General features: G+C 32.3%; 1 protein-coding gene and 1 pseudogene across 1 annotated transcript; both read left to right on the top strand.

Annotated features, from left to right (window-relative positions):
• The first annotated feature begins 9178 nt into the window (after positions 1 to 9178).
• On the top strand, positions 9179 to 10023 carry LOC121254489 (annotated as a pseudogene).
• A 7313-nt stretch (positions 10024 to 17336) lies between these two features.
• On the top strand, positions 17337 to 18150 carry LOC121254488 (germin-like protein subfamily 1 member 17). Its single transcript, XM_041154547.1, has 2 exons — positions 17337 to 17481; positions 17603 to 18150. Exons 1-2 carry the CDS (start codon positions 17337 to 17339, stop codon positions 18148 to 18150), a joined length of 693 nt encoding a protein of 230 aa, XP_041010481.1.
• The last annotated feature ends 335 nt before the right edge of the window (positions 18151 to 18485 follow it).

Genomic DNA, 18485 nt, shown 5'->3' with positions numbered 1-18485 from the left:
CACATCATGATCATGATCATATATATATATATATAACTACTTGCAAATAAGAATGCAAGTATTCATATATATATATATATATATTAAGATCTTCTCCATATAATATAGAAATATTGGATTGTCAAATCTGGAGAGATAAACCAACAACTACACAAGTATATAATTAAAAAATACTCAAGACTGTCCCAATTCAATTATAATACATGCACGTACGTACGTACGTAAGAACTTGCATGCAATAACATATCAAATTAATAAACCTCGTACGAATCAAGCTAGCTAGCTAGGTAAAAAAAAAGAACGAGTGCATGAGTGGATCTGATTTGTTAATTAACCTACGTACGTACCCACACTTTAAGATGCTAGATCGGATGTTGGATGCATTATTAATTGTAGTACCACTGATCATCATTGGCCATGGATGGACTCCTGCAATATTTGTATTAATGACTTGACAAGAATCTATTTATGATAAGTTAATTCTAGTAAAATAATTATTTATAATTAAAATTAATCTATTTTAATTATAAATAATTTTTTTATCATAATTAAATAATTATAAAAATTTATTTTTCTTCTAGTGGATAATTATCACATGGATCGTCAGTGGCAATGTGCATGCATGCAGCTGATAATTAGGCGTTATAGCCTTGAAAATGGCTTTATATGATCTTATTTTACCAAGGATTGTGTACGTCTTTTTTAGTTTGATTTTGACATGTTCCACCAGTTCTAATTAATTTAACTAGCTGGCCGTACTACGTCACATGATCATGATGATTTATATAAGCCTGATCATATAATAAAACGTGCATGCTTTGCTTTAAACTCCTAACTTTTTATGGGTACTGTCTATATATATATATATAATATTCTAGATCTGCTATATTTAGAGTAATTACGTACTCGATCAATTTGAAAAACTAAATACTATATACATGACTAGAACGAACCGATTATATATATGGAATTATTGTTTATTTAGAAATGCGTAAACTTATTTGCCCTCACGTGATAATAATATATATATATATATATATATATATACATATACTATGATGATAAGCGCCTATTGGTTAACAACAGTGATGAACAGTTTTTTTTTTTTTTTTAATCCTGATGTTCAATACATAGGTGCTGTGCATTTTCCGTATATTTTAAGGGTATAATTGTCTTTTGGTGCAGTTGTGTGGTCGGCAGCTTGAGTGTTTTTTTTCTCTCTATCTTTTCTTTTTTGTCTTAATCTATTTCCTTTGCATCTTCTCTTTAATCTTCCATCCGAAAGTAAACTTTTTCTCATCTTCTCTCTTTTTCTGCGTTTTCTCTCTTCTTTTGATTTTTGTGTCTTTGTTGTTTCTATTCAGGTTTATTTTTCCAGTGTTGGGTTTTTTTATTTCGTTGTTATAGTGTTTCCGTTTGTTAAAACCCTAAAGTTCTTTTCTTATTTCTTCTCTTCTCTTCTTCCTCCTTTTTCCCATGTGCCACACCTCACCCAGAGCCCTCTCTCCTTCTCTGCAGCCGATGTCGCCGAATGAAAGTCATTACCTCCCAATCTCCTCCATTGTGCCTTAGATGCGGCCGATTTGGACCCATTACAACTCAGCACTCAAATCTACCACCCATTGCAACTCAGTACTCAGATTTGCCATGGATCTCAACCAGCCACTCAGATTCGCTGTCGCATGGCGTCCTCCTCGCTCACACCGCATCACCGTCGATTTTTCCTAGATACGTTGCCCTTTACCTCTTTCAGTAGGTCTCTATTATGATCATGAGGGTTTGGTTATAACATTCTCTCTCTCACTTCTCTAATGTAGATGATCTTTGTGAATAACATCTAGAAATGATATGTCGCCAAACGAAGGCCGTGGCCTCTCAATCTCTTCCATTGTGCCTTAGATGGGGCAGAATATTTGGACCCATTACAGCTCAGCAGTCACCAAAATGGCCGAAACGCAAACCGCTCTCACCAAAATGGAAGCAATAGAAGAAGAGGTAATGTTGGATTTTCATTTGTGTACTTTGGGTTTTAGTTTTACAAAGTCTGGATTTTTTTGAAATGGATAATACTGGAAATCGGCTTGTAGCTGCTCTTTCACTGGTTAGAGTAAACTTCGATGGCAAAAATCCATTGCTTTTTTGGTTATTGTCAATGAATGATGGTCATTGTAGGATTGAGTGGAATAATATAAGTAATTTGTTTTGCCATTTAAGGCGAGACTTTTAAAATATTTAATATCGGTTGAAATTGCAATTGTACTCTTAAAGTTGTGTGTTTTGCCTTGCAGAGGTTAGTGTAATAGTTGTTGATGTTGACGATGCTTCCATGGGTTGCTATTATTATTGTATTTTTGTAGCCAAACGAAGGCCATCGCCTCTGCGAGTGCTGCTTGTACTCTCTCCTGATCGGGCCTAATTGCAAGCCAACCGGATGGGAATGATAATTTTTTTGTCCTCAAACTAATTTTTTTTATATGGTTATTATTTTATGAAAGTATTGATTTTTACGGCTTGCATGATTTCTTATTACTGTTATGATTATGATTTTTTTTTTTATAAGAAATAGACACCATTTCATTCCATGAAGGAAGTAAGTTACATTTGTGACTCAAGATACAAGCCAAACTGTCATCTGTTGTAAACTTCTCCGCACACAAATTTTTTTGCGACTGATATTGTCTTAACTTCTAGAAACTCTTGTTTGAGAGTATCATTCTCTGTATAAAATAGAGATAAACCATCCCCTACCTCTAAAGGAGGAAAGGGTATCCAACCTCCATCCTCCTAAGGAGGAGAAATAAACACCACCCCCATCCTCCTAAAATGAGGAGAAGGAAAACCACCACCCTCCAAAAGATGAGGGGTTCTTCTGTTATGGACATAAAGTCTAATAGGCTATTTATTTTATTTTCTCACACAAACAAAGAAATAAAATTACAGACATTGCAAAAACACTGCAGAAAAAATGAAATACACTAAAAAAATAGGCTGCGAAGGCGCGTGAAGGACACCCGCCACTCTGAGAGTATGCCGGGCGGTTGATCTTGAAGGTGCCGAAGTCGCTCGACCCAGAGTCGCCACGTGTGGCATCAATGGAAGAAATCTTGTCATGGCGTATGGGCGCCACGCGTGCACTTTGACCTGCGCATGGGTGCAATGTGTCGCTCCTTTTGGCGCCTAATTCAGTTTTCTGCAAGATCGGCGGGTTATGAATCCTCTGGTGGGGCGCGTGTATGAGTTTAGCCACCGAAAAACCTCAGATCGACGTTTCTCCTTTACTTGGCCTGAAAAAACAACAACAACAAAAAAAAAAAACAAACAAACAAACACACATAGAAAGGAAGGGAGTACGCTAGAAGATTGGACTGGAAGGAGGGAGGGAGAAGGAGCCGAAGCTCTTCCTCCCACTAGCTGGCTTCGGTTTGGGGTGTTTAGAGAGAAGTTGGAGCTTCTCTCTTTAAAAAGGGCTGTAGTTATTGTTATGATTATGATTATGATTATGATTGTTCTTTGATAAGCAATATTTTTTAATTCCTAACTTTTATGAATTTGACAATGATGGTAAATATTATGTTTGGGATTATTTTGTTTTCAGTAATGGGGAAACTTGTTGGAAGAAAAGGTTGAGCAGACCCTTCTGCAACTAAGAAGTTTGAAGAAAATTGTGAACAATCTGTGGAGCTTGCACAAGATCGAGCACTACTTAATAATCGTGCCGATGTGCCCATGCTTCACTATCCTTCCCATGACCCTAGGGTACCTTTCATGTTTAATCCAGAGGTCTGGGTTTTTATCTAAAATTAAGCTGATGAGTTTCTCAAATTATTGCTTATTAAACTGGCTCTATTTTTTTGCTTTCCTCAGTTTGTGCTGCGTTTGAAGTGGTGAAAATGCACATTGGAGTAATGGCTTCTTCTCCTTAGATTTGTACATATTGATATTTTTAATGCATAAGGGACAAAAAGAGTTTCTATATAATGTTTCCTGTTATATGAAGCTTTTCGTTCTATTAATTTATCCACATACTAGGGTAGATAAATTATTAACCTTAAATTAATTTCAGAATTTAAAAGTTCTTATAAAAAAAATCTCAGAATTTAAAAGTAATTTTCAATTTTATTTACATTAGAATTTGTTTATTTATTTCTTCATATAAAGGTTGGGGTTTTACATTATAATCATATGGTCAAATTAGTTAACACTTAGTATTATAGTTCATATTATTAAAATTGAGACGTTACTTATTTATTCTACAAATAAATAGGTGTTTGATTATAACTTATGTTAATTAAGAGTAATAATAATAGGTAAAGTACTATAATTATACATATTCGTGAAGAAATAAATTGTAACTTCTTCATATATTAAATATGTAATATGTCATTATTAGTATTTCACTTTGATAAGTGTCACAATGTAAAATCAATTAATGTTTTGCATTCTTTTAGTGTTTTTTTTTTATTTCTTTTAGCCATGTTGCTTCAGATTTGTTTGGTTATAGAGATTTTTTTTTTTTTTGGTTTAAATAATTATTGAATTATATTGGTTTGGTTTTTGAAGGATATATGGAGATCAAAGGAAAATAATAATTGGCTTAACGAAATATTTTCTGTTTTGATGACACACATTGTTGTACAGTGTTTTATTCCCTCTATTGGCCTTATAAAGAGAAATTTGTTGCATGAGCATGCGTAAACTCTCACTCTCAGGGTGCTACAGTACTACTTATGTCAAACTTACACATTTACGTTTACTAATTGCTTGCTATAATTTGATAATCCTTGTAATTGATGATATATAGTTGTATTATATATATATATATATATATATATATTTATACATATATATATCTATACGTAAGTGCATGCAAGGGGTTGGCAATTAAATAGCTAGCTGGTCGAGTGAAAGTTTAGCTCTCTAGCTCTATGCATATATCATGAGTTCTATCTGTGCACATTTTTTATTTATATTAATATATATTGACGACTTGACTCTCCCAGTGGCTCGGTGGAAGATCGGCAGTGCTTGGTTCATAACACGTTTATGTTGTCCACAACCAACCAATTGCAGAGTCATTTTTCTCTATGAATTGGACATTTCATTTAGGCAATGCCAAAAGGTTGATTCACCAATCGGAATAATTTAGCCTATAAACCTTTTTCTTTCACAACCCAAAGTTCTTTTCTCATGACTTACATGAAAAAAATTGGTGTTCTTTAATATGTTTATGTTCTTATTTTTCAAATTAACAGATGGTTATTGCTTTTTGCAGGAGATTTGGACTGTTTGGTTTGAAGTTTCTGCTGCATTGAGGTTGTATGTCGTGGTAGATACATATTCTACTGGGTATGAAGAAAAAATATGCTTTTTATTTTTTTGTTTTTGTTGGATTAAAAGAAGTTGCTATGTTATTTTTCTTTTATATATTTTGTTGGATTTGTATATTTTGTTAAAGATGCTTCCATCTAAAAGTTTGTTTTCCAGCTTCAAACAATCTCTATGGCATATTTGCTGCAAAATAAAGATTAAAAAAAAAAAGGTATCTTCAAAATGTACTCGGCTTAGTTTAGATATTCAATTTATCTTAACTTATCATTACAATTTTTTCAAATTTCAATACAAAATATAATAAACAATTTAACTTTTTCAAATCTCAAAATAATAATAATATTAAAAAATAATATTCTAACAATATTTTATCATTTCAATTCAACTCAACTCAATTTATTTCAACATCCAAACGCACTCTTAATAGTAGAGAAAGTATAAGGGAGAAAGTAAGTGAAAAAAGACAGTTTTTAAAAGTGAAAATGGATGCTATCATGTAATGGCAATAATGGATGCTAGAGATCAGCTGTTGAAAGAAATATCTAGACTGGACAGTTTAAAAAAAAAAAAAAAATTAACCACTAAAATAATTATAAAAAATAATTGCATTAATTAAGGGAAAGTGATTTTTTTTTATAACAAAGAGAGAGATTATTGGAGTGAAAAAGAGATAGTGACTTTTTACTTCATCTTTGTTGATATGTATTTTTTAAAAAACAATGGATGCCTTTCAGTTTTTTTTTTTTTAGCATGTTGCGGTAGATGGCTTTTACTTTGTTTTTTTTCTTCCATTAATAGAAGTTGTTCTGTTTTGTTTTTAAATTCGTGGTCTTTGGGTATTTCTCTTTGATTTCCTTAGCGACTTTCTATGGTTTGAATTTTAAATGTTTGGAATTTTTTGTTTTTAAAGTTGTTGGTTTGGATTTTGTAGAGAATTTGCTTTGTTTGCTTGAAGTTTATGCTGCTTTGAGGTTTGTATTTGTCTAATTTACTCATTTTTTTACATTAATCAATTGGGTTTCATGGTTTGGTTTGTCTTTTTTATTATTATGATGTTGGAGATGTCTTGATCTATCGAGTCCTACTTTATTTTGGTTGTTTGATGCTATTATTTTGATTTCCAGATTTCTGAAAAAACATGTCTTTCAATTTTTTATTTTTTTTTTTGTATGTTACGGTAGATATTTTTTTCAGTATGAAAAAAATAGATGCTTTTTATTTTTTATTTTTGCATAATAGAAGTTGTTGTGTTTTTTATTTTAAGAATAGTTGGTATCTTTCTTTTATATATTTTGTTGGATTTGTATGTTTTATTATTTATTTGATTTCTTGGTTTCATTTGTCTTTTCTATTATTGGGTTTTGATTTGCAACTTCTTGGAAAAAAAGATGGTTTTTACTTTTGTATTTTATGATTATTTGTTTTTGTTGCATTGATAGAAGTTGCTGCTTTAAGGGATTTAAAAAATATTTGAAAAAAAAAAATCACTAAATAGATTTATACTGTTTGGATTAATGAGTTTCTGATTTTTATTTTCGTGCATTTTCTATTGTTGGGCTCTCATGTGTAGTTTTTTTTAAATTAGTAAACCGATTTATGATATTTGGATTAATGAGTTTGTATTAATGAGTTGGAATTAATGAAACATAACTAAATGGATTTATACTGTTTGGATTAATGAGTTTATATGGTCTGTGGCGTGCTTGCAAAATTATCTTTATCAAAATTTTTTTGCACAAGTTTCTCGGGCCGATGTCAGACTCCTTTTTGAATTAGTCTGTGGAGAGGTCTGTGATCATCCCTCTAATATAATTCTAAAATTTTATTTCTTATTGATACGCTTGGATGGTTGGATTAGCATTTTCAAGAAATGCACTAATGGGGATAATCTTTTTTTTTTGGCCTAGGAGATTACAAGCATTCCATTCGTATCGCTTTTGTCAAACTTGTAATGATAATTGCTCCTTTTTTTTTTATTACTGCATGCTCAATCTTTTTTGTTTTCATGCATAGTTTTGCTCCTTTAAAGCATCGAGATTTGTAAGAAATTAAGAGTTTTCAAATGACCAGTTCTTCGAAAGAAAGCTATGATGACTGTTCCAGATCCTAGACCAAATCTTGTTAACGCCGAGAAAATTTTTCTGATGAACAATAAGGATTTACCGAATAATGTGGTTGAGAAATCTGTATGCTAGATTCAATGAGATAGTTCAAACTATGTTCATAAGCCCTTTTTTTTGTTGTATATTCTGTATAACTTTTGCTAGTTTTGCGGCTGTTGTTTATCTTTTAATGATAATAATCTTTGAGTAATTTGGGAGTGAATTGATAAATCCTTCTATATGGATTTTTACAGCTGCCTAGAATATGGTTTATTGTCAACAGTTGTACTAGTAGATTGGATGTAGTTGTATTTAGTAAGATCAAGCAATAGTAGAAATTGGTGATTAACAATTTTTATTTTTAGGCACTATCAATGTCTCAATCTGTAATCTGCAATGATAATTTCTACCATTATCTACAATCATATAACTTAAAAGCTGGATCTTAACTGATCTTATGATCTTATGCTAGGGTACTAACTGTTGGATGTGTTGATTGAACTCCCAGAGCTAGGACAATGATAATATACTCTTTTTTCAATAGAATATTTCCCTTCAGCAAATATGCTTTGTATTGTTACTAACTTACTTATTGCATCTTACTCATAAAAAAATTATATTCAACACGTGTATAGAGGGTAAAACCATGGATTTGATTAGGCCAACAAGTCATTCTGAGTGAGTCATAGATATGAGATATGTTTTGCGCCATTTAACAGTTTTGTATGATCAATTTGCTAAACTTGTATTAAACTATGATATATTTTGAACTAACATTTTTGGTTTCTAATCTATCAAACATGTAATTATTATACTTCACTAAGTTATTATTATTCAAAAATATTTGCTAAAATTTGTTTTTTTTTTTCCCTATGCATTAAATTATTCATTAATCAATTTTTTATAAAAACATATTATTTTTGTAAAACAATTGTTTGACCCAACTAAGCAAACGTGCTTTGCATGTTGCTACCGTCCTAGTATGTATATATATATATATATATATATACACACACTAATAATATTACGTACTCCTTTGAAAAGTACTAGCTAGCTAGCTACCTGCACATTAATATCTCAATTAAAGAAGAACTAGAAATTAATTCAGGCCTAATTGGATGCAGGTTAGTTCAACCAAACCACTAAATCTAACTAACGATGAAAAATATACTAATAATTAAGTACCACTTAGTATATATGTAATAGCATAATGAGACTAACTGAGAATATATATCATCATCAATTAATTTAACATTTCGAAAGGGTTATAAGTACTTATATATAATGATCATCAAGAATTGCATATAATTATAAGCATTAATTGCATATGCAGCCACTTGATTTCACTGCTGAAAATTTCAGTCATGATAAGGATTTCACTGATCATGAGGACATAAGGGTGATGATCAAATTGCTCATAGAAAAGCCAATTAGACGTTACAAGGCCAATTCAGCCACATTTTGATTTCAAATATCATTGTGAAGTTCATTAATATGGAGCTAGCTAGAAAATGGTTGCTTTCTCAATATGTGCAAGCTTTCGGTAGTGGTTAGAGAATGGTTCATCGATATCAATTAATTATTGAAATATTCATATAATGACTTTGCAAAAGTGAAAATTAACATAGACCAATTCTGTGAGTACTCCTCTCCATAAATAGACATGTTTCCCTTGCAACATTTCCCACCCCTCTCACTTGAGCAAGAGCATATAGAACGCTGAAAGGAATACATCATAGCCTCAAAATATGATGATAAAAGGTTTTCCCAAGTGCCTTGTAACTGTGACCCTGTTGGCTTTGGGTTTCTCCCTTACCTCTGCCTATGACCCTTCTCCTCTGCAAGACTTCTGTGTTGCACTCAACAGTTCAGCTTCCGCTGGTATGCATGCATCATTTTTATTATTAACATGATCATGATGTTCTTTTTTAATCATTTGAATCATTTGGAATGTTTCTTCACGTGATCACATAGTATCAACCATTATTATATATGAAGTGTACCCCCCTATATGTGAAAATAACAGTACTCTACTTTTTCCTTCTTGCAGTATTTGTGAATGGAAAGTTCTGCAAGGACCCAAAGCTCGTCAATGCCAATGATTTCTTCCACTCAGGGCTAAACATGCTTGGAAACACCTTAAACCCACTCGGGTCGAAGGTCACTCCCGTGATTGTGGAGGAATTAGCTGGCCTCAACACCCTAGGCATATCCTTGGCTCGGATTGACTTTAACCCATATGGCCTGAATCCTCCCCACAAGCACCCTCGTGGCACTGAAATTCTCGTAGTCCTGGAGCGTTGGCTTTGTCACGTCGAATGCAGACAATAACCGTCTCTTCACCAAAGTTCTAAATGTGGGAGACGTCTTTGTTTTCCCAATTGGTCTCATTCACTTCCAATTGAATGTGGGAAAAAAGAATGCGATTGCCTTTGCGGGGCTGAGCAGCCAAAACCCGGGAGTCATCACCATAGCCAACGCAGTGTTTGGATCAAAGCCTCCCATCGATCTAGATGTTCTCGCCAAGGCCTTCCAAGTGGACAAGAATGTGGTCAACTATCTTCAAAAGCAGTTCTGGGGGGACAACAATTAATAATTAATATATGTAATATCCATATTAATGAACCACTAGACGGTACGGATAAAATTATTAATTTTTCCTATCATGTACTATGCCGTCATGGAACAAATTATTATAATGAAATAAAAATGGTTGCTTAATTATCTTATATATTTTATTTATCTTATATTATGTACCATTAATTTAAACCCATTACAAAAAATAATATATATAAATTAAATTAGATATAAAATTAGAATTAGTAGATTATATATATTATATTTAACTGACCAATTATTACAAATTTATTCAAAGTTAGTACCTTTTTAGTTTTTCTAACGTGCATGTATTTCTATTTCCTCTACTTAAGCATTATTAGTTTTGTACCCAATGCATGCATTCACGCATTCACAAATTTTGTTGAATTTTAAAAGAAATTAAAAGAGCCTACTATATACCTCTTGGTTGCACTTTATATATATATATATATATATATATATATATATATATATATATATATACTTCTACTTATATATAAAGTGTAAATGAGGTGTGAACAGTATTTTCGTCTAACATTTTTTCTTCCCATTTTGCCCCTGCTTTTATCCCAAATTTTCATTTTACCCAATGTATTCCCTCTCCCCTAGATGACAGCCACTCTCCCCTTGCGTTTCTCTCGGCTCCTCCCAGCCATAGTAGCCCACCGCCGCTCGTCACCAGCCACCACCGCACGAGCTCCCATTTCCACCAGCGACCACCTCTCATGGACCCAGCCACCGCGAGTCTTTCTCTCCCCCACCCAAAATAGCTTCCCTCTCTCACGGCGGTGCGTGGTGTTGCTGTCGTCAGCCTCCAGCTCCACCGAGCACCACCAAGGGTCTCCCCTTGACTCGGAGCCCGTAGCTCCTCCCTAGGCCACGCACGAAACCCACGAGTTTCTCCCCCTATCGCCACCGTCAGCCGTTTCCACGGCCATCGCACCACCACTAGAAGCCCCTCCTCCCACCGACGACCTCCCCTAGCTACCCCTATGCCCAGCCTAGCCACCCAGCTCCCCCATGCTCTCTCACTCTCTCACGGGTGTTCCTCCACCTCACGCTCTCTCACTCTCTCTCACGGGTTTCTCTTCTTCTAATGTCAATAATAGATCAAATAAAATAATCAAATCTGTAGTTTTAATGTTTTTTTTCTATCGATATATTATCAAAATTTATTTATTTATTTATTAATTTTTACAATATATTATATATCAGTTTATCTATTTTTTCTTCATTCATTTAAATATTATATTTTTTAATAAAAAATCAATAACAAAAGAGATAAATTAATTTAAAAGGTTTATAGTGATAAATAATTTCCTCTCCATAATTCATGTAACAAAATACAAAATAAGGAATCAAATATAAAAACAAGTTACATTTGAAAGAATCTTTTATATTTTTAAAAAATTATATTACATAGGAGTGCTAAACTACACTCTATCTATTACTTTATGAAAAATGATAAACTCACGGAATGTGGGTCTCAAATTTGTGTTCCAATAAATTTTTTTTACTTAGTGATTAAATAAGTATTTTTTAGTAATGTTGTGAATTTTTTTATTTTCAAAAAAATATTTAAGAATATAAAAAATGAATAAAAAAAATAAAAAATAAAAAATAAAAAACTTTTTTCTACCTTTCTCAGTGGGTTATCGAGCTACATCCCTCGGGGATGTACCACTACTCTTACTTTATTAGATTCATTTTTTTGGTTCCCTCATTTTATCAAATGGTAAATCCAAGGCCTAGAGCTATTGGAATCATCTTCGTTTTTTATTTTTTATTTTTTTAAAAAGAGGAAATATCTGCTCCAAATCTTATATTTTTCACTTTGATTTTAATTCAACCTAAACAATGCATGCCCACATTAATTATTTCCTACACTTAATTCATTTCAACGTATATTAGAAACCATTATGATTTTGTTTGTTTTTTCTTAAAAAAAGAAAAGAAAAGAAAAAAAGAAAAATGGAATATAGATATCTTTTAATTGTATTCCATGATTCATAATTTCATATAATAGAAGTACAGAACCCTACCAAATAATGAAACAGTTAACTTAAATAACATCTTAAGAAGCTGAGGGAAAGTATTTCCAAATGATTTATAAATTTTTATTTTTTTATTTTTAAATAATAAATTTAACTTATTATATAAATTTATTTTTAAAAACATTTCTACATGGTTGTCCTACTTCTCAGGAGCTATCATTTCTACGGCATAATCCCACCTACTTTAAGTAATTATTTATTACAAAAAATAAAAAATCATACCAAATAATACAATAAATACTCTAAAATAAATTTGACATATTAAAATATCTGATTAAAGTCTGTAGAAATAATGAAATGTTATTTCCAATTTTTCAGCGCGCAGACATTGAAGAGAGAGTAAGGGACAAAAAAATCAGTAATAATTCATTTATTTATTGAATTCTCTGATTTTCAAGTGATAGCAATAATTTTTTTTAGCAGTGAGCAGAATAGTGATTATTAATCAATTTACTTTTGTAAGTAAATAAATAAATAAAGTACGCAGAATTCAGGGGGGAGTGGAGCTTTGATATAAAAGAGATAACTCACAGGACGACCCGTATATGAAATTTACGATACACAGTGAGCCACCAATGCACGCAGTCAATCTCAAGGGACATCAAAGTCCTCCCACAGCCCAGATCGGCAACATCTCCTTCACTTTAAAGTTCCACTACATGTCCCATACAAATTGTAATAAAACAACTAGATATGACTGTAACGAAAAATTTATGTGTTATAATCGCAAAAACATGAGCATCTCATAGTCACGGTAAATCATTTTATCTTATCATTTTAAATGATTATTCCTTACATGATAAATATAACATAATAATTGTTAAAATTACGTAATTACTAATATTCTCATTAATTTTAGCTGACGAGTCTATCTAGAAGTAGATGAAGATACCAGATGAATAGCGGTTGTTATCTTTGGATTAATAGCAAAAGAAATATTGAATTGTACAACTGTTGATCTTTTCGAACAAACAGGTGAGGTAGAATATTTAATGCATTATGTCTTTATATTTTTTTATTATTACAAGAGTACTTACCATATTTAGCAAATATTGCAACTACAGTTTCAGAAAATGAATGGATTATGTACTTACGCACATAAATGAATCAACATGAACAACTGCGCTAGAATAAACTCAACGTACTCTCTGCCCATCCTATAAATCAAACTACGTCATAAACACTCAAAATCTCTTCTTCTTAAACTTCTCACTATTGTAATTATATACGTAAATAATTAACACACTAAATTGTATGTAAAGCCTATACTTCTTTCTTCACTTTATATGTTTTGTTCAATTTTTGTTTAAATTTCTTTTTTCACCTTCTCATTTACTATTTTGTACTTTTTTTTTTAATTTTAATTTTTATATTTATCAACTGGGCATACGTGCCCTTGCTAGTGTGTATCTCTTTATATATATAAAGATCCTATCAAACGGAAATTTCTTGTTTTAACGGAATTATAATTTTTTGTTAACTTTCGTTAAATCTGTCTGGGCATCCAACCTCACTCGTCTCATTGGTTGTTGTAAAAGAATATTTATGAGAAAGGAAAATAACGTTTCGAGCACCAACCGCCTCTTCATACTAATCGTTCTCGCTTCGTCTTCCCCATGAGAGTTCCCTTTTGTCGCTTATATAACCAATGGCATGGGTAATGAGCTCTTCAGGGTTCGCAGGCCTTTTTGGTGGATGACCAGCTCAATATATATGCAGAGATTAATGGTAAGGAAGTTGGTGTAGTTCACAGACGATGGCATCTCTGGAAGAGAGTGTATGACCAGTAATCTAAACATGATGCTCATTCAACTGTTGTCACGGATATGTGCTTGGGAACCCAAAGACAAATTCATTTATCGATGACAATTCAAGGATCCCATTTTCCCATAGGCTCACACTCATATCAGATGTACTCTATAAGGTATGCCATCTCCTCATCTCGTTGCATTTTTTCTCTCTTGCATTTCACCTCACATTACCATCTAAATCTTCTTTTAGTTCCTTTTTTATATCACACTGATTCGAATTAAAATGTTTTGTTCTGTAATTTTGTAGTCTGCCAAAGAAAGCTGCAATGATGATTTTGTGAATGTAAATGATTGCAACGTAGCATGCCTGTCAGATATTCAAGCCATCATGAGGTCAGAGTCTTTGCCAATGCCATCTCTTGATATGCTTAGATATGTACTCTTACCACTATTAAGTACTCTAAGCATCGAGGCCATTTTGAACCTTTTATGTTACAGTTGCTTCTTCAAATCAACACCATGCAAGTTTTGGAGCCCAATTGTCAAGTTGCATCTCCAAAATCAAGTAAAGATTACCTAAGCAGGAGATATATCGAGGAGAACCTTGACGAAAGTCTCTTTTTTGCAACATCTCCTGCATATTGGTGCTGGGTAAACACCTCTGTGTGTATGTGTGTGTGTGTGTGTGTCCGTGGTTCTCTTGTATTATCTCATATTCAGCGGTATTAAAGCATGAGAATTGGAGAGCCTAAAAGGTGTTTTGTGAAATGCCTCAACGGGCGAAATATATTGAATAATATCAGTCTTTTCACTTGCAGCTTCCTTTTATATTTACATGTATTTATACACAGAGCCATAACAAACTTTCCTTATACACTGGTGACACGTGTATGATGTAATACATTTATGTTACAAGGGTATTCCATTTCTCTGCTCTGATGCATTTGCTGAGTACTCCTGAGGCATTTGCCGTGTGCCGTGTCCTTCATTGCAGAGTATTTGGTGCCATTGTTTTGCTGAGTGCTTCTGATCCTTTTGCCGTTGGTTGTGTCCTTTATTGATGGGAAGATTTTCTTCTTCATTTGAGCTGGTGTTTATGACAGTGGGTATTCTTTCCTTAACATGTAGGACCCAAGCCGAACAAAGGGCCGTTAGGCCATAATATTCATACAAAAAAGTGATAACTAAGGGATGTGCTTCCTTTCAGGACTACAATTATGTGCTGTCTGCTGTATGGGCCAATAATAAGAGCGTGCGAGAAGCGTTGGAAGAGGTGCAATAGCAACTAAGCTTACACAAAAATTTAACAAAGTGCGTTAAAAATAGTATTTTCGTGGGCTTTAGCTCCCACAAGTTAGTTTTTAAAATGAGCTTTGTTTTAAATCAGGTTGGTGAACTTTTTTAGTGCAATTGGGTTTGAATTAACTGATTTATCACTAAAAGCCATATGGTTTGAATTAACTGGATTTGTTTTAAAGGTTGCTTATTTGCTAAACTTGCATTAATTTATGGACTGTTTTAATTTTATGCTGTTGCACTTTCTACTTTATGAACATATTGTAATTACTTTGTGTATTTATTTAATTACTTTATGCTTGGATGTTAAAATCTTGGTTATGCGTTCTTTTAGTGTGATGGTATGGTAGTATTTATTGTGGCGGCAATGATGCTATTTTTATTTGTCTATGTTATTCTAATGTATCTTGACTTTAATTTTGAACGAATCTTTTTGTCTTCTAATATATTCAAATATGTAATTATTATACTTACCGACCTATTATTATCTAAAGATTTTTGCTAAAGTTTGCATTTTTTTTTTAAAATTTGTTTTTTACTTAATGATTAAGTAAGTGTTTTTAAATGAATTTATGATTTTCTTATATTTTTTTAAAAATATTTAAAATGTTTAAAAAAATGATTGAAAAAAAGAAAGTTGAAAATTTTTAGAATCATTTGTTTTGAACCCTTTCAATGCAAAGCAAGATAATTTGTTATTTAAAATTATCTCAAACAACTTTCATAAAATTATGGGCGATGTTTATCTATAGGATCATGTTATAGCTTCTATTAATGTTCTTTTTTTTATAATATATCATAACGTGTAATTATTTATAAATTACATAAATATTACATCGTTATTTAATTAACCGAAAACATTACATCCTTATTAATAAAAAATTAATTCTTAACAAAAAAAATTTAAATATAAACTAAGCAAACGTGCATTGCACGTTGCTTTTCCCTAGTGTGTATATATATATATATATAGTTGTTGATCTTTTCTTTATTCAAGCACAATATATGAAAGAAGACCATATATGGGAATGAAGATTAAGACCTTGTCTGGCAATAGAGATGAGATGAAATTTTCAAAATTTCTTTCCTGGCCAAATATCACTCAAATATAAAATATTCTTCAATTTCAAATTTTTAATTTTTTTTTATCTTATAATTATCACTACTTCATTAGGTAAACACAAAATCAGATATAAATTTTCCAAACTTTCAAATAAAATATAAAAAATAATACAATTTTTTTCAAATTTTAAAAACAAATATAATATAAACAAAATTATATTCAAACAACTTTTTAACTTTATAATATTTTTATTCAATTTTGTCTCTTTCATTTTTTAAAATCCAATAAAATATCTTAATTCAAACCATTTCACTAATATTCTTAAAATTCTCACAATTTTTTTATCTCATCTCATTACCCAAAAGCTAGCAGGCTAGTACTCCATCGCTCGATCAACCGAGATATTTTTAGAGATCAAAATACTAGATTTAGATTATTTTATAAATCATTATTGAATAATATTGTCACATGCTAGCTAGCTATATATGCTAACATGAAGCCAGCATTTATAACTTAATATATAAATTTGTAAGTTATTCCTCGGAATGTACGCATGATCATTATGCAGGTTCACGACTAATTCCATTAACTTGTGGGATCAGATGAAGTGGTAATAAGCTAGGTACTCACTAACCCACTATATATATATATATATGTATGTATATATAATACATATATATATATATATATATATATCTCACAAATAGTATATGGTGCTTCAGCAAGCTTACCTAGCTAGCTAGGTAGGCCTTTTCAATTCCAAATGATCTATATATGCACTCTCAATGTAATGTAAAGATTATTATTTTGCATTGACAAAAGCAACATTAGTAGAACTGCATGCACTTAGTTTCCATTAATTGAGTGGTCCATTAATATTTTACATTTTCAATATATCATGTGCCAGCAGTACGTAGTGGTCGATCGATCAGTACCCACAATTAATTAACGCACTGATCTTTTAATTTCTGGCTAAGGAAACACATGATAAAATTTAAAGGGTTGAGTACTAGTGATGATCATGATCACTCCCGTGTATAAATAGACAGGTCCCCATACGGGCATATCTCACCCCTACACCAAGCATTAATCAGAACCCACAGAATACCCAAAGATAGAGAGAACCAGCTCAAAGTTCATGACCATGAAAGGTGTTCATGAGGTGAAGTACGGCCTTCTTGTAACCGTGGCCCTCATGATGTTGGCTTTGGCCACTTTCTCCCACCTCGCCTCTGCCTATGACCCCAGTCCACTACAAGATTTTTGCGTTGCAATCAAGAGACCTCTTTGTATGTACAATTAATTTTTCATCCATTATATATGTATTATGAAACTGCATGCATGCATGACTAATTTTAATTTTTATAACAATCAATATTTAGGAACTGATGTTCTTAATTTCAGCCGTAGATACGAATGGAAAGTTCTGCAAGGATCCAAGGCTTGTCACGGTCAATGATTTCTTCTTTTCGGGACTACACATTCCTGGAAACACCACGAATCCACTCGGCTCAAAGGTCACTCATGCGACAGTAGACCAAATACCAGGCCTCAACACTCTGGGAATATCCTTAGCTCGTATTGATTTTGCTCCAAATGGTCTGAATCCTCCCCACACACACCCTCGTGCCACTGAGATTCTAGCGGTCGCACAGGGTAGTCTTTATGTTGGTTTTGTCACGTCTAACGCCAATGATAATCTCCTTTTCGCCAAAGTTCTAAATCCAGGAGACGTCTTTGTGTTTCCAATTGGTCTCATTCACTTCCAATTTAATGTGGGAAAGACCAATGCTATTGCTTTTGCCGGTCTAAGCAGTCAGAATCCTGGAGTTATCACCGTAGCAAATGCTGTCTTTGGATCCTACCCTCTCATCAATCCTGATGTTCTCGCCAAAGCCTTCCAACTGGGAAAGGACGTGGTCAACTTCCTTCAAAAACAGTCCTGGCCAGACAATTAGCTAGAGAAATATACGTAATATTAACTACACGTACGTACATTGAAGCATTAATAGACGTACGGTATGAAAATTTAAAAATGTAAGAATAATGATACGGCCATTCATATCTATATATGGTACTTTTGTCATCAATAATCACACCAATAGATGCCACATGTTTTAAGTACCTTTAAAGTCAATCATTTCAAAGAAAAATCAATTGTATGTTAACTAATTAGAGTGATAAAAAATAATAAAATTTTAAAAAATCCTAATAATGTGATGTTTTATATGTTTGCTACGTTATTGTAACGTGATAATTAAATAAAATAAAACGGTTGCTTTAGCTTTTATAT

This window comes from Juglans microcarpa x Juglans regia, chromosome 3D, assembly GCF_004785595.1.
Source record: "Juglans microcarpa x Juglans regia isolate MS1-56 chromosome 3D, Jm3101_v1.0, whole genome shotgun sequence".
In the NCBI taxonomy this organism is placed as follows: Eukaryota; Viridiplantae; Streptophyta; class Magnoliopsida; order Fagales; family Juglandaceae; genus Juglans; species Juglans microcarpa x Juglans regia.
Note: the sequence above shows the minus strand (reverse complement) of the source record. Positions and strands in the feature narration are given on the sequence as shown.

What these genes read in the sequence shown, in the direction of transcription:
- LOC121254488 (XM_041154547.1), top strand. Translation starts at nt 17,337, where the DNA reads ATGAAAGGTGTTCATGAGGTGAAGTACGGCCTTCTTGTAACCGTGGCC. An exon ending in TGCAATCAAGAGACCTCTTT is followed by an intron (nt 17,482 to 17,602) that starts GTATGTACAATT and finishes TTTCAGCCGTAG; the next exon opens with ATACGAATGGAAAGTTCTGC.